This window comes from Desmodus rotundus, chromosome 13 (genome assembly GCF_022682495.2).
Source record: "Desmodus rotundus isolate HL8 chromosome 13, HLdesRot8A.1, whole genome shotgun sequence".
NCBI lineage: Eukaryota > Metazoa > Chordata > Mammalia > Chiroptera > Phyllostomidae > Desmodus > Desmodus rotundus.
In genome coordinates, this window is record NC_071399.1 from 48,883,988 (window position 1) to 48,900,541 (window position 16,554).

At 39.3% G+C, this 16,554-nt stretch overlaps 1 protein-coding gene across 1 annotated transcript in view; it reads left to right on the top strand.

Annotated features, from left to right (window-relative positions):
• Positions 1-559: 559 nt before the first annotated feature.
• ERICH6B (glutamate rich 6B) overlaps positions 560-16,554 on the top strand; it is an 80,528-nt gene continuing 64,533 nt past the window's right edge. Inside the window, exon 1 of the mRNA XM_053916366.1 lies at positions 560-927. Coding sequence (XP_053772341.1) covers positions 560-927 — 368 coding nt within the window. The remainder of the gene's footprint in view (positions 928-16,554) is intronic.

Genomic DNA, 16,554 nt, shown 5'->3' on the forward strand with positions numbered 1-16,554 from the left:
GCCTCCACCTACAGGGGTCTTCACTGACCAAGGACCAATCACCCTGTCTATACTATCCTGTCTGTACCTCTTCCACTGTGCATGTCCCATTATAAACAGAAATCTGCATGACTGTTTTTCTCCCCAGATTTCAAGCTCCTGGAAGACAGTTTCTGTCTTGTTTATTGTGGCAGTAAATATGTCTTGATGAATAAATAAAAGGCTTCTCTAATGATTGCACCAGTAAACACTGATCACGCCTTCACTTTTCAGCCCCTCTTATTTACTTCATATTGTGCAGTAATTTTAAAGGTATTGCCTTCAGGTGTTGTCTCTCCACTAGTCCTTGAGGGTAAAACTCCTGTCCCCTTCATTTGTGCCTTTTCATGGGCCACCATGTACTGATCTGCATACTCAAAGGGCCACCCAAAGACTATGGAATAAAATGAACAAAAATGGATATAATCATATGCAGTAGGCAATTACTAACCAATGAACTTTTACTCTTTGTTGGTTACCAGGATGATGAAGTGACTTTACCTGCTGCCGAAGGGTTTCATCTGCTTAATGCTTCCCCAACATGTCTGCTGAAAGTAATCAGTCTTCAGGAGAGTCATCATCTCTTCACCCTTCTACCACTTCCCAACAATCCACACAGACCTTATCTTCAGAGGAAGAGGACACTGAGGGAGAAGAGGAGAGTTCAAAGGAAGAATCTCCATTTTATGAAGAGGAAGAGTATCTGGAGGAGTATGAGTATCTGGAGGAAGAAAAATGTCTGAAGGGAGGGGCGTACCTGTATGGACAGGATTATCTGAAGGAGAAAAAGTATCTGCAGCAGGAAAAGAGTCTGAAAGAAAAAAATTATTTGTATGAAGAAGAATATCTGGAAAGGGGTGAGTATAATGAGGAGGACCTCCCAAAAGATGGTAGATTTAGTTCACCACGGTGCCCAGGAGAAAAGAACAAACTTGAGAACTAGCCAAAGTTCAAATTATCAACCCTACCAATGGTACTGACAAGTAGGAAGACTCATGACGGACCAAGTTCTACTCACAGCTTCAATAGCCATGACCCAAAGCACCATGTCAACAGAGCAGACAGGGAGATCCAATGACATAAATCACCCATTCATTCAAAAACTCATAATTTGTATCTTTTCCTCATTGTACAAGTAATACATGTTCATTTTGGATGTTTGAAAAAAAATTACTCTTTTCTTGTTGTTCAAGTACAGTTGTCTCCATTTTCCTCCCACCACTGTCCCCTGCCTCTCCCACCCCATCTCCCACCCTCAATCCTACCCACCCCTTTGGCTTTGTCCATGGGTCCTTTATACATGTTCCTTGATGACCTTTCTCCTTCTTTCCCCCATTATCCCCCTCCCCCCATCCCTCTGGTTACTGTCAGTTTGTTCTTTAGTTCAATGTCTCTGGTTATATTTTGCTTACTTGTTTGTTTTGTTGATTAGGTTCCATTTGTAGGTGAGATCATATGGTATTGGTCTTAATCACTACCATCCAGTGATAATATCTTTCACAGTTTTGGTTATTTCCTTCTCAGACTTCACACACTGTTTGTAACCTTCTTTTTAAGATACATTTATTTATATGCTTATATATTGTAATTATATATAAATATTACATGCTTATATGAATATCATTTCATTTATTATCTACAAATCATTTAATGGCTGTATTGCATTGTGTTGTGTAATGCAATTGTATAATACAAACCATAACAGTTTAATTGATCCCATATTATTGATCATTCATTGCTTCTGATTTTTGTTACTTTTTTAAACAGCACTTTGAAAAACATCCTTAGAGCTAATTGTATCAGTGACCTCTCATTATTTCCTACAATACATTCCCACAATCTGTTGCTAGGTCAACAGACACTAATATGCTTCTCAGGCTGCCTATTTGGCCCCTGGAAGGCATCATCTTAGCTCATTAGTTAAATACTCATACTTTGGAGTTATTCCTCTCATCCTATGCTGACATTCTTCCAATACTGTTTCTGCAGTTGGCAACTTCTGCCTAAGTTGGGCTTTGTTACTTGGCAGTGGTCTCCGCATGTTGTTGTGAGATGTGGTTGAAATGCATTCACTCATAAGCCTACATGGTGTCATCCCTTGCTGTCATGACTGTAGGGCCATATCCAACTAGTTACAGAGAGTTTAAAAGCCCAGGTCAGGGGCAGCATCTTAGTGTTGACTAGAAAGTACAATAGAACTAAATTATTTTTCTGGATCCAGTTTTGCTACCAACTACAAGCATCTCAGGCAGCTTGAATTTTATATCTCCATCTGATTACATACAACCTATATCCTAAAAGCTGGGTATTCTCTGCAGCCACTGAGGCATTTCACCTTTATGTCCCTCTTCATCAAATCAGATTTATCAGCATTGATTGCTATGACCCTCATGGACATTTAGTTGGGGCATTGAAGAGATAATTTCTGTATTTCTGGGAAACCCTCTTTTCTATGTGCCTCTACCATTAAGTTCCTTCTCAGAATACTAATATCCTTGCTGATTAAGTACCAAGTGTAGTTCTAATAGTGAAAAATAGGATTCAGGTCATTTCTTTTGCACAGTATGAATCAAGCATTCTTAACATGCCCCCTCTATGCACCTTTGTAATCATATCACCCACTATAATAAAACAAATACATTGCTGTCAAGAATAGAACTGTGTATAAAGCAAGAGCTTTGAAAATAAATGCCTCTGTCAGGACAGGCACTGAAAAAACTGTAGGAGAATGCTAAAATACCTTTAAAGGCACAGGGAAGAGTATCTTCATCTATGAAAACCCATTATACACAAGGTTTACAAGAGGATTCTCAACTTTTTAAAAGAATATACATCAAATTTTTTTAAATTTTTTCCATTACTATGTAGTCCTCTTATACTCTCACCACCCCCCCTGCAATCACCACAGTGTTGTCCATGTCCATGAGTCCTTTTTCCTTTTTGCTCAATCCCTCCTCCCCCTAACAATCCTCCCTTAGCTGTCATCCTGCTCTCTGTCTATGAGTCTGTCTCTATTTCCCTTGATAGTTCAGTTTGTTCATGAGATTCCACATATGAGTGAAATCATATGGTATTTCTTTTTCTCTGACCAGCTTATGTCATTAAGCACAACGTCATCCAGGTCCACCCACCCTGTTGGGCAAAGGGAAAATTTTTCTTTTTTATGGTGAAGAGGTATTCCATTATGTAAATGTCCCATAGTTCTTTTATCCATCCAGATACTGATGAACTCTTGGGCTGCTTCCATAACTGGGTGATTTTGTAAATAACACTGCAGTGAACATAGAGCTGCTTATGTTCTTTCGAATTAGTGTTTTGGGTTCCTTCAGATATATTCCCAGAAATGGAATCACTGGGTCTAAAGGCAGATCCACTTTTAATTCTTTGAGGTATTTCCGTACTGCTTTCCGTAGTAGCTGCACCAATCTGCATAACTACCAACAATACAAAAGGGTTTCCTTTTTTTTCACAACCTTGCCAACACTTGTTATTGGTTGATTTCTTTATGATAGCTATTCTGACAGGTGTGAGATGACATCGCATTGTGGTTTCAATTTGCATTTCTGTGATGATTAGTGAAGTTGAGCATCTTTTCATGTCTATTGGCCATCCATATGTCCTCCTTGGAGAAGTGGCTATTTAGGGCCTTTAATCATTTTTTAATTGGGTTGTTTGTTTTTTAGGTGTTGAGTTTTGTAAGTTCTTTATAAATTTTGGATAGTACCCTTTACAGGGGTGACCAAACTTTTGGCATCTCTGGGCCACACTGGAAGAAGAGTTGTCTTGGGCCACACATTAACACAAAAACACTAACGAAAATGAATGAGCAAAGAAAAAGTTTTAAGTAAACTTACAATTTTGTGTTGGGACACATTCATAGCCATCCTAGGCCCAATCCAGCCCACGGGCCACAGGTTGGACACACTTGCATATGTTCTCCCATTCAGTGGGTTGTCTTTTCATTTTGTCTTCCTTTGCTATGCAAAAAATTTTTAGTTTGATGTAATCCCATTTGTTTCTTTTTTTCCCTTGCCTGGGGAGATATAGCCAATAATGTATTACTATGTCTGAGCAATGTCCAAGATTTTACTGCCTATATTTTCTTCAAGGATTTTTATAATTTCAGGTCTAACATTTACTTTTTAAGTAACTTTAGTGATTATACTATTACAGTTGTCCCATTTTTGTTCCCATCTATCTCCTTCTGCCCTGTACTCCCCTCCCTCGAGCATTCCACCCCCTTAGTTTATGTCCATGGGTCATACATGTAAGTTCTTCGACTTCTCCATTTCCTATAATATTCTTAACCTTCTCCTGTCTATTTTGTACCCACCAATCATGCTTCTTATTCCTTGTACCTTTTCCTCCATTCTCTCCCCTCCTACTCCCCATTGATAAGCTTCCATGTGATCTCCACTTCTGTGACTCTCTTCTGTTCTACTTGTTTTCTTAGTTTGTATTTGTTTTGTTTTGTTTTTAGGTTCAGTTGTTGAAAGTTGTGAGTTTATTGTCATTTTACTGTTCACAGTTTTGATCTTCTTTTTCTTAGATAAGGGACTCCATATAATAATGGTTTGGTGATATTGAACTCCTTTAGTACATTCTTGGCTGGGAAGCCCTTTATTCCCAGCCCTTCCATTCTAAATAATAGCTTTTCTAGAATGAGTACTCTTGGATACAGATCCTCACATTTCATGACTTTGAATACTCATTACCAGAGCCTTCTTGCCTATAAAATCTCTTTTGATGTTCATGGATTGGAAGAATTGACATCAGCAAAATGTCCATACTACCCAAAGCAATTTATAGGTTCAACACAATCCCTATTAAAGTGCCATTGACATACTTCACAGATATAGAATAAACATTTCAAAAATTTGTATGGAACCATAAATGACCCTGAATAGCCAAAGCAATTTTGAGAAAGAAGAACAAAGTAGGAGAGAACACAATACCTGATACCAAATGGTATTACAAGACCACTGTAATCAAAACAGCCTGGTACGGACATAAGAACAGACACATAGACCAATGGAACACAATAGAGAGCCCAGAAATAAGCCCAAGTCTCTATGATCAGGGGTCAGAAGCATAAGGGAGCAGAAGAATAAAATGGAGTAAAAATAAACGCTTCAAAAAAAATGGTGTTGGGATATCTGGACAGCTACATGCAAAAAAATGAAACTCAATCACCAACTTACACTATACACAAAAATAAATTCAAGGTGGATAAAAGACTTAAATATAAGTTGTGACACTGTAAAACTACTAGATGAAAACATAGGCAGGAAAATCTCAGACATTCCACACAGCAATATTTTCACCAATATATTCCCTAGACCAAGGGACATAAAGGAAAGAAAAAACAAATGGGACCACATCAAAATAAAAAGCTTCTGCATGGCTAAAGAAAACAGCATTAAAGTGAAAAGAGAACCAATCATATGGGAAAACATATTTGCCAATGATAACTCAGACAAGGGTTTGATCTCCAAAATGTATAAAGAACTCACACAACTCCACTCCAGGAAGACAAACAACCCACTTAGAAAATGGGCAAAGGACCTGAACAGACACTTCTCCAAGGATATTCAGAGGGGCCAGAGACGTATGAAAGGATGCTCAGCATCACCAGCCATCAGAGAGATGCAAATTAAAAACACAATGAAGTACCACTTCACACTGGACATACAGGCCATCATAAACAAATCAACAAACAAGTGTTGGAGAGGTTGTGGAGAAAAGGGAACCTTAGTGCACTGTTGGTGGGAGTGCAGACTGATGAAGCCACTGTGGAAAACAGTATGGAATTTCCTCAGAAAACTAAAAATGGAACTTCCCTTTGACCCAGCAATTCCATTGCTGGGATTATGTCCTAAGAACCCTGAAACACCAATCTAAAAGAATCTATGCTCCCCAATGTTCATAGCAGCACAATTTACAATAGGCAAGTGCTGGAAGCAACCTAAGTGCCCATCAGTAAATGAATGGATCGAAAAACTATGGTACGTTTGCACAATGGAATTCTACACAGCAGAAAGAAAGAAGGAGCTTATACCCTTTGCAACAGTATGGATGGAACTGGAGAACATTATGCTCAGTTAAATAAGCCAGGAAGTGAAAGACAAATACCATTTTATCTCACCTATAAGTGGAACCTAATCAACAAAGCAAAGAAGCAAACAAAATATAACCAGAGACATTGAAATTAAGAACAATCTAACAGTAACCAGAGGGGAGATGGAAGGGGATAATTGGGGGAAAAGAGGGAAAGGTTTTCGAGAACATCTACAAAGGACCCATGGACAAAACCAAGGGGGGAATGGGATCAGAGGAGGGAGTGGGATGGCTGGGGTGGGGGGAAGTGGTGGGGAGGAAATGGATACAACTATAGTTGAACAACAATTTTAAAAAAGTAATTTAAAAAATCAACTGATAGTCTTATGGGAACTGCTTTGGAGGTAACCATTTACGTTTGTTGCTTTTAAGATTCTCTCCTTTAATCTTTGGCAATTTAATTATGATGTGTCTTGGTGTGCTCCACCTAGGGTCCAACTTCTTTGGAACTCTCTGAGCTTCCTGGACTTGCATGTCTATTTCCTTCACCAGATTGGGGAAGTTTTTCCTTCATTATTTGTTCAAGTAAGTTTTCAATTTCTTGCTCTTCCTCTTCTCCTTTTGGCATCACTACGATTTGGATGTTGGAATGTTTAAAGTTGTCCCAGACGTTCCTCAGCCTTTCCTCATTTTTATAAATTCTTGTTTCTTCATTCTGTTCTGGTTGAATGTTTATTTCTTCCTTCTGTTCCAAATTGTTGATCTCAGTCCCAGTTCTTCCCATCACTGGTGGTTCCCTGTATATTTTTCTTTATTTCACTTTGTATAGCTTTGTATAGCTATTTTGCAGCTATACTCAATCATTCCTGTGAGCACCCTGATTACCACTGTTTTGAACTCTGCATCTGATAGGTTGGCTATCTCCTCATTAGTTCAGTTTCTGGAGCTTTGATCTGTTCTTTCATTTGGGTCATATTTCTTCATGTTGGAGCACCTGTTATGTTGTAAGTGGTGGAGCCTTAGGTATTCACCAGGGTGAAGCAACCTTCTTCACTCAGGTTGTGGTACTGCATGTGGTGGGGGAGGTGGTGGTAGGAGAGGGAAAAATACCACTTGCTCAGCTCTCACCACACTTTCAGTCACTTCCCCCACTGCCCACAAGCAAATTGCACCTCTCTGGTGCTGATTCCCGAGTGGGTGGGTTTGTATATGTCTAGGATGCTGTGAGCCCCTGCAACAGACTCTCTTGTGAGACTGGGAGAGTCTCCTGCCACTGTGCCCTCCATAGGTTTTTACAGCCAGAAGTTTGGAAGCTTTCTTTTCCCATGCTGGAACCTTGGGTTGTGTAGTCTCTCTCGCTCCCCATTTGTTCCTCCCAGTTTATCCACATGCAAATGTGGGACTGGCCAATCCACCAGCCACCACCTTGGTATGCATCCTCTCTGCCCTGGCTGCCCATCTCCACCCTCCTACCAGTCTGCATGAATCTTTCGTCTTTAACTCCTTGGTTGTTGGACTTCCATACAGTTCAATTTTCTGGCAGTTCTTGTTTTGTTTTTTTTTTTTTTAATTGGTTGTTATCCTTCTTTTGGTTGTGCAAGGAAGCAAAGCATATCTACCTACATCTCCATCTTGGCCAGGAGGCTTCAGGTCTAACATTTAAGTCTTTGATCCATTTTGAATTTATTCTCGTGTGATGTGTAAGGAGGTCTAGCTTCATTTTTCTGCCCATATCTGTCCAGTTTTCCCAATAGCATGTATTGAATAAACTATCATTAGGCCATTGTATATGATTGCTTCCTCTGTTAAATATTAATTGATATAAAGTTGTGGGTTTATTTCTGAGCTCTCTATTCTGTCCCATTGATCCATGTGTCTGTTTTTATGCCAGTATCACGATGTTTTAGTTACTATATACTTATATGATAGTTTCATATTAGGTAGCGTGATTCCTCCAACTTTGTTCTTCTTTCTCAGGATTGCTGTTGCTATGCAAGATCTTTTGTAGTTCCATATAAATTTTTGAAATATTTATTCTAGTTCTGTGAAATTTGTCTTTGGAATCTTGATAGGAATTGCATTGAATCTATAGATTGCTTTGGGTAGTATGGCATTTTAATGATGTTAATTCTTCCTATCCATGAACAATGCATGTGTTTCCATTTATTTGTATCTTCTTCAATTTCTTTCCTCAGTGTCTTATAACTACCCATGTACAGATTTTTACATTCTTGGTTAGGTTTATTCCTAGGTATTTTATCCTTTTTGAAGCAATTGTGAATGGGATTGTTCTCTTAATTTTCCTTTCTGTTAGTTTGTTATTGGCATATAAAAATGCTACTGATTTCTGGATATTTATTTTGTATCCTGTCACTTTGCTGAATTCATTGATCAGTTCTAGTAGTTTCTTGGTGTAATCTTTGGGATTCTCTATGTACACTATCATGTCATCTGCAAATAAAGACAGCTTTACTTCTCCCTTTCCAATTTGAATGCCTTTAATTTATGTTTCTAGTGTGATTGCTGTGGCTAGGACTACTAGTACTATGTTGAATTGATCAGTGAAAGCAAACATCCCTGTCTTGCTCCCAGTCTCAAGGGAATGCTTGTCGTTTTTGCCTATTGAATATGATGTTTACAGTGGGTTTGTCATATATGGCCTTTATTATGTTTAGGTATGTTTCCTCTATTCCCACTTTGCTGAGAATTTTTAATCACAAATCGGTGCTAGATTTTATCAAATGCTTTTTATGCATCTATTGATGTGATCATGTGGGTTTTATCCTTCAGTTTGTTTATGTGGTGAATCACACTTACTGTTTTGTAAATGTTGTACCAACCTCATATTCCCAAAATAAATCCCACTTGATCACGGTGTATGATTTTTTTTGATGCATTACTGTATTTGGTTTGCTAATATTTTTGTTGAGGATTTTAACATCTATGTTCATCAGGGATATTGGCCTATAATTTCCTTTCTTTGTAGTGTGTTTATCTGGTCTTGGAATTAGGATAATTCTGGCCTTGTAAAATGAGCTGGGAAGGCTTCTCTCCTCTTAAATTTTATGAAATGGTATGAGAAGGAGAGGTGTTAGTTCTTCTCAGAATGTTTGGTAAAATCACCTGGGAAGCCATCTGGTCCAGGGATTTGTTTGTTGGAAGTTTTTAATATACTGTTTCAATTTCACTATATGTAATCTGTATATTCAGATTCTCTGATTCTTCCTGAGTTAGTTCTGGGGATTGTGTGTTTCTAGGAATTTATCCATTTTGTCCAAGTTGTCCAGTTTGTTGGCATATAGTTGATCATAATATTTTCTTACAATCCCTTGTATTTCTTTGGTTTCAGTTGTTATTTTTCTTCTTTCATTTCTGATTTTATTTATATGGGTCCTCTTTTATTTATATGGGTCCTCTTTTTTTCCTTTTGAGTCTGGTTAAAGGTTTGTCAATCCTGTTTATCTTTTCAAAGAACCAGCTGTTGGTTTCATTGATCTCTTGTATCATTTTTTAGACTATTTCATTTATTTCTGCTTTAATCTTTATTATTTCCTTCTTTCTACTTCCTTCACTTTGGACTTTGTTTGTTGTTCTTTTTCAAGTTCCTTTCAGTGTGAACTTAGTTTGTATATTTGAGCTTTATCTTGTCATTTGAGATAGGCCAGTAATATTACAAATTTCCATCTTATGATTGCTTTCCCAGTGTCCCACAGATTTTGGATTGATATGTCCTCATTTTCATTTGTTTCAAGGTATGTTATGATTTTTTCCTTGATCTCTATGTTGACCCATTCATTTTTTCATAACATGTTATTTTGCTTCCATATCTTTGTGTACTTTTCAGTGTTCTTATGATTGATTTCTAGGTTCATAGTGGTCAGAGAAGATGTTGGATATAATTTAAATCTTCTTAAATTTATTGAGATTTGTTTGGTGTCCCAACATGTGGTCTATCCTAGAAAATGTTCCATGTTCACTTGAAAAGTATGTATATTCTGCTGCTTTGGCGTGAAATGCTCTGAAGATATCAATTAAATCCATTCAATCTAGTGTGTTGTTTAAGGCCACTGTCTCCTTGTAGATTTTCTGTCTGGAAGATCTATCCATTGACATCAATGGGGTGTTAAAATCCTTGACTATGACTGTATTTCTGTTGATCTCTCCCTTTATGCCCATTAAGATTCACTTTACAGGCTTCCAGCCAAGATGGAAACGTAGGTAGACACACTGCGCCTCCTTGCATAACCAAAAGAAGGACAACTTAAAAACAAAAAACAACCAGAACTGACAGAAAATCGAACTGCATGGAAGTCCAACAACCAAGGAGATAAAGAACATTCATCCAAACTGGTAGGAGGAATGGAGACAGGCAGCGGGATGGAGAGGACTCACAGCAAGGTGGCGGCTGGTGGACCAGCGAGGTGACGGATTGTGGAACGAATGGGGCAGGCAGTACAACAGCTAGCAGACCCCGTGGCCCCACATTTGTGCATAGATAAACCGGGAGGAATGGGGGGGGGATGGAAACAGACCATGCAACCCAGGACTCCAGCATGGGGGAATAAAGCCTCAAACCTCTGACTGAAAACACCCATGGGGGTTGAAGCAGCAGTGGGAGAAACTCCCGGCCTCACAAGAGAGTTTGTTGGAGAGACCCACAGGGGCCTAGAGCATGCACAAGCCCATCCACCCACCCAAGAATCAGCACCAAAGGGGCCCAATATGATTGTGGGTAGCAAAGGGAGTGACTAAAATCGGGCAGAGAGTGGAGCCGGCACCATTGCTCCCTTTTGGCCCTTGCCCCACGTAGAGCATCACAGCACAGCGACCAGCATTACCCCACCCCGTGAACACCTAAGGCTCCGCCCCTTTACATAACAGGCATGCAGAGACAAAAAAAAAAAAAAAAAAAAAAAAAGGCCCAAATGAAAGAACATATCAAAGCTCCAGAAAAAATACAACTAAGCAACAAAGAGATAGCCAACCTATCAGATGCACAGTTTAAAACACTAGTAATTAGGATGCTCACAGAATTGGTTGAATTTGGTTGCAAATTATATGAAAAAATAAAGGCTATGCTAAGAGAAACAAAAGAAAATGTACAGGGAACCAATAGTGATGGAAAGGAAACTAGGACTCAAGTCAATGGTGTGGACCATAAGGAAGAAAGAAACATCCAACCAGAAAAGAATGAAGAAACAAGAATTCAAAAAAAAAAATGAGGAGAGGCTTAGGAACCTCTAGGACATCTTGAAACATTCCAACATCCATCCGAATTATAGCGGTGCCAGAAGGAGAAGAGGAAGAACAAAAAATTGAAAACTTATTTGAACAATAATGGAGAACTTCCCTAATCTGGCAAAGGAAATAGACTTCCAGGAAGTCCCGGAAGCTCAGAGAATACCTAAGAAGCTGGACCCAAGGAGGAACACATGAAGGCACATCATCATTAAGTTACCCAAGATTAAACAGAAGGAGAGAATCTTAAAAGCAGCAAGAGAAATGGACACAGTTGCCTACAAAGGAGTTCCCATAAGACAGTCAGCTGATTTCTCAAAAGAAACCTTACAGGCAAGAAGGGGCTGCCAAGAAGTATTCCAAGTCATGAAAGGCAAGGACCTCCATCCAAGACTACTGTATCCAGCAAAGCTATCATTTAGAATGGAAGGGAAGATAAAGGGCTTCTCAGATAAGGTCAAGTTAAAGGAGTTCATCATCACCAAGCCCTTATTATATGAATGTTAAAGGGAGTTATCTAAGAAAAAGAAGATAAAAATATGAACAGTAAAAATGACAGCAAACTCACACTTATTAACAACCATACCTAAAACAAAAACAAAAGCAAGCTAAGCAAACAACTAGAACAGGAACAGAAATGGAGATCACATGAAGGGTTATCAACAGGGGAGTGGGAGGGAGAGAGGTGGGGGGAAGGTACAGAGAATAAGTAGCATAGATGATAGGTGGAAAACAGACAGGGGGAGGGTAAGAATAGTGTAGGAAATGTAGAAGCCAAAGAACTTGTAAGTATGACCCATGGACATGAACTATATGGGGGGAATGTGGGAGGGAGGGGGTGGGCAGGATGGAGTGGAGTGAAGGGGGGAAAATGGGACAACTGTAATAGCATAATCAATAAATATTTTTTTAAAAGATTCACTTTACATATTTAGGTGCTCCTCTATTGGATACATAAATGTTTAGTAGGGTTATATCCTCTTGCTGGCTTTTTCCCTTTATCATTATGTAGTGTCCTTCTTTGTTGCTATAGCTTTTGTTTTAAAGTCTGTTTTGTTGGATATAAATATTGCTACCCCAGCTTTTTTCCTTTCCATTTGCATGAAATATCTTTTTCCATCCCTTCACTTTCAGTCTGAGTGTATCTATCAATCCAAGATGGGTCTCTTGGAGGCAGCACATATATGGGTCTTGTTTTCTTATTCATTCAGCTACCCTATATCTTTTGGTTGGAGCATTTAAGCCATTTACATTTAAGGTGATTATTGATAGATATGTATGTAGCACTATTTTGTTAGACTACTTTTCTCTTTTTTTCTCTCTCTCTTTTTCTTCTTCTTCTTAAAGCAAACCCTTTAACATTTTGCAGTACTAGTTTGTTATTACAAACTCCATTAGCTTTTTCCTGTCTGGGAAGCTCTGTATTTCTTCTTCAATTTAAATGATAGCTTTGGTGGGTAAAGTAGGTCCTTGGTTGTAGGTCCTTGCTTTTCACCACTTTGAATATTTGATGCCACTCCCTTCTGGCCTGAAATGTTTCTGTTGAGTAATCAGATGCCAGTCTAATTGCTGCTCCCTTGTAGATATATACCTGCCACGCTCTTGCAGCTCTTAGGATTCCCTCCTTGTCTTTTAGCCTTGACATTTTAATTATGTGTCTTGGTGTTGGCCTCTTTGGGTCAAACTTGTTTGGGACTCTCTGATCTTCCTGGACTTGTGTGACTTTTTTCCTTCACCAGATTAGGTAAGATTCAGGCATTATTTCTTCAAATAGGTTCTTGATCCTTTACTCACTCTCTTCTCTTTCTGGTATTCCTATAACGCGGATGCTGTTGTGCCTCATAGTGTCCAAAATGTTTCCTAAGCAATCTTTTTTTTTTTAATTCTTTTTTCTTTTTGTTGTTCTGCTTGGGTGTTTTTTTCTACCTTGTCTTACTAATCACTAATTCGATCCTCTGCTTCATCTAACTTACTGTTTATTCCCTCCTGTGTATTATTTATTTCAGATATTGCATTCTTCATTTTGACTGGTCCTTTATTATGGTTTCTATGTCTTTTTTCATGCTGCTAAGTAACCTTATAATCATTACTCCAAACTATCTCATAAATTGCTTGCCTCAATTTCATCGAGTTTTCCTCTGCGGAATTCTCTAATTTTTTCATTTGGGGCCTGTTTTTTTGTCTTCATTCTTTGGTTGCCTGTTTTTGTTTGTTTCTGTGTATTAGGTAGACCTACAAAGATTCTGGGGCAGATCTTTGTCAGGTGCTGATTGTGACTGGCCCCAGGCAACCTGTTTGGGGCTATTAGCGATCCACTACTTGTGGCTCCCTCTGCTGGGCATGTTTGTGTGCACAATGAACCAGGCTACAAACCAAGACCAACTTTTACCAGCACCAGGCCGGGGTAAGACCAGCTAAAGTCTCAGAGCTCCCAAAGATCCACCCTAATTGTTAATCAGTGATAGAGCCTCACACTTTACTCAGCAGTCCAGCTTAAGCTCCACAGTGTGGTGCAGAATAATTCCTGTGGGCAGGGCTATTGCTTCCCCTCAGGCTGATGCCACTAAGAGGGGAATGCTCTGCCCAAGAAAAATGGCTTATGCAGTATGCGGAATGACTCAGCATAGGCATCCTGGTGGCTGTTCCCTCAGTTCGCTCACCAGAACCATCAGCCACAGACTCTCTTCATGTATCTCTGGTCCACTCTGCCCTCCATCTGCCAGAGCCCAGGGTAAGTGGCTGCGAATGTAATTTTGTGTGTTGGCCTTTTAAGAGTCTCTCTGCATCTCCATCCATCTCTTCCTGGCAGACAGAAACCCTCCTGCTCTTCACAGCTGATGTTATCTGTGCTCTTTTCTGGCTCTGGTGCTGTAGGCTCAGGAGCTCAGCTTGGGGTTTATACCCCACACTTATCAGGAGTAATACCTCAGCCGCTGAAATATCCTTCCAGAACTTCAGCTGCTGCCCGTGAGAGCCAAACCAACCCTTTTGCATCTCCTCCACACTCCCTACCACTGATGTTGTGGTGAAGTCATTTCTTCTGTCTGCCCATGGTTATAAGGCTTCTCTCCAGCTCGTGTTCAGTTGGTTATTCAGAATGATTTGTCTAAAACTTAGTTATTATTCCAGATTTGTCCTGGGAGGAGGTTAGTGTCGCTTCCAGTTACTCCTCCACTATCTTGGGTCTCTACATCAAAATTTTTTTTATGTGGAATAGTCACCTTTTTAAAACATAACTTTATTTATCCATTGTTTTAAGCCTCAGTGCATAACAAGAGTGTCTTCCTGACCCATATACTGAGCATATAGCAGGTGCTCAGTAAATGCAAACTGAATCCAGTTCAATTTTATTCATTTCAGTCAGACATATATACATGCATATGCATGCATGCACACACCCACATTTATTTTTAAAAACAACTTTGTGAATTAATTGGAGCCTATAGAATGAGCCCAAGAGATGACAAATGGGCTTCTATCTCTCATGCTGATGGATTAGTTACTAGAGGTGAGTGGTGGAGCACTATATTAAGATGGATTGTGAGGCCCCATTTGGGCTCAGCAGGAAGGAGTGCCATCATCAACTAGTGATGTCTGCCACAGGATCATGTGTGGGGGAAGAGCGTAAGTGCCATTTATTTGTCTTCTTGGTGATGGATATAAAAGTCTGTCACAAATAGCTGTTTTCTTCCTCTCTCAGGAGCTTGACTGCCTAGGTTTGAATACCATCTCTCTTCCACTCTTAGATACACAAGGCTGGGCAAGTTACTTAACCTCTCTGCTTTGGTTTTCTTAAGTATAGTTAGGAATAACAATTGATCTACCTTGTAAGATGTTTGTGAAAATTAAAGGAGTTAGATAACAAAGCATCACGAGCTATGCCAGGCACATAGCCTTTGAAGCCTCTTCAAGTATAAGCCATTATTATTATTATTATTATTATTATTATTACTATTTTGTATTTTATATTCTCCTACCATTGCCTTGTAAAGGGTAGTTTACACCCCTTCCCTGGCTACATTTGCCCATTTTGTGAAATGGACATAACAAAGACAAGAGAAAATGCAATGAACTCATAGTGGTGTCCAACCTTTTGGTGTCTCTGGTCCACACTGGAAGAAGAAGAGTAAGTTGTCTTGGGCCACACATTAAATACATAAACACTAACCAAAACTGATGAGAAAAAATAACAGGTTTTAAGTAAATTTTCAATTTTGTGTCAGGCTGCATTCATAGCCATCCTGGGCTGCCTGTGACCCGTGGGCCACAGGTTGGACTCTCCTGATAGAGTGTACAAGGAATCTGTGCCCCCAACCCAACTATCTAGAGTCGGGTAAATTTCAGAGACTCCCACTGCACTAGACAAATTGGGTTAGGGACAGACTAACTACTCCCACCCCTCTCTTCTTTGCCCAATAGTTTGTGGGAACATCTAATAAAATTAGATGAGCAACATGAATATAAATTCAGCATCGATTGCCACTGAATAACCAATAACCACATATGATTGATCTCCCCAGAATGTAGCAAATAGTTTTTGTAAAACATGTATAAATGCTGTGGGGTCAGAGTCAGAAGATCCAGCACACGGTAGGGCTTTTGACCTTGGCCTGTATGTCATTTACATTCTCTAAGTTTCAGCTTCTCTATGTGTAATAATACCTTTATTCACAGCTAATTAAATAAAAGAACATATCTGAAAATGCTGTGCAAGCTCTCCCACAGCATACAGTTAATTGTAAGGTGTGAAAATACTCTTCTGACCTCACAAGGTGCAGGAAGTTGCTTGAAGGAAGAAGCATGATCTACATTACTATCACACTGTCATAGAACTAGAACACACACTGTAATGAGGCCCTTTTTGTTTTTGAGAACCCAAGAGCTTCCTAAAGATAAATTCTGTTTCTGCTCGATTTTATTTTATTTACCCTTGGTAGCTCCTCTTCAGCAGCTCCAAATGCTGTTTACCCTAAATGCTATAATTCAGTTACTATTTGCAAATGAGAGTCTCCTGGTGACCATTTTGAACCTAGAAATCATGTATTTAAGAAGAAAGATATACTGATAAGGGATGGGCGAGCCAGCCAACCTGTCAAGCAAGAAGGTTCACAGACTATGGCAGAGCTTGCCAACCAGTGTGCTTTGAATCACCAACTGGTGGAGGGAGATGCTGAGCCCCAGTACCAGTTGCCTCCAGCCTTCACTCTGCTCCCATACAAACAGTATCATTTTCTGTGTGTT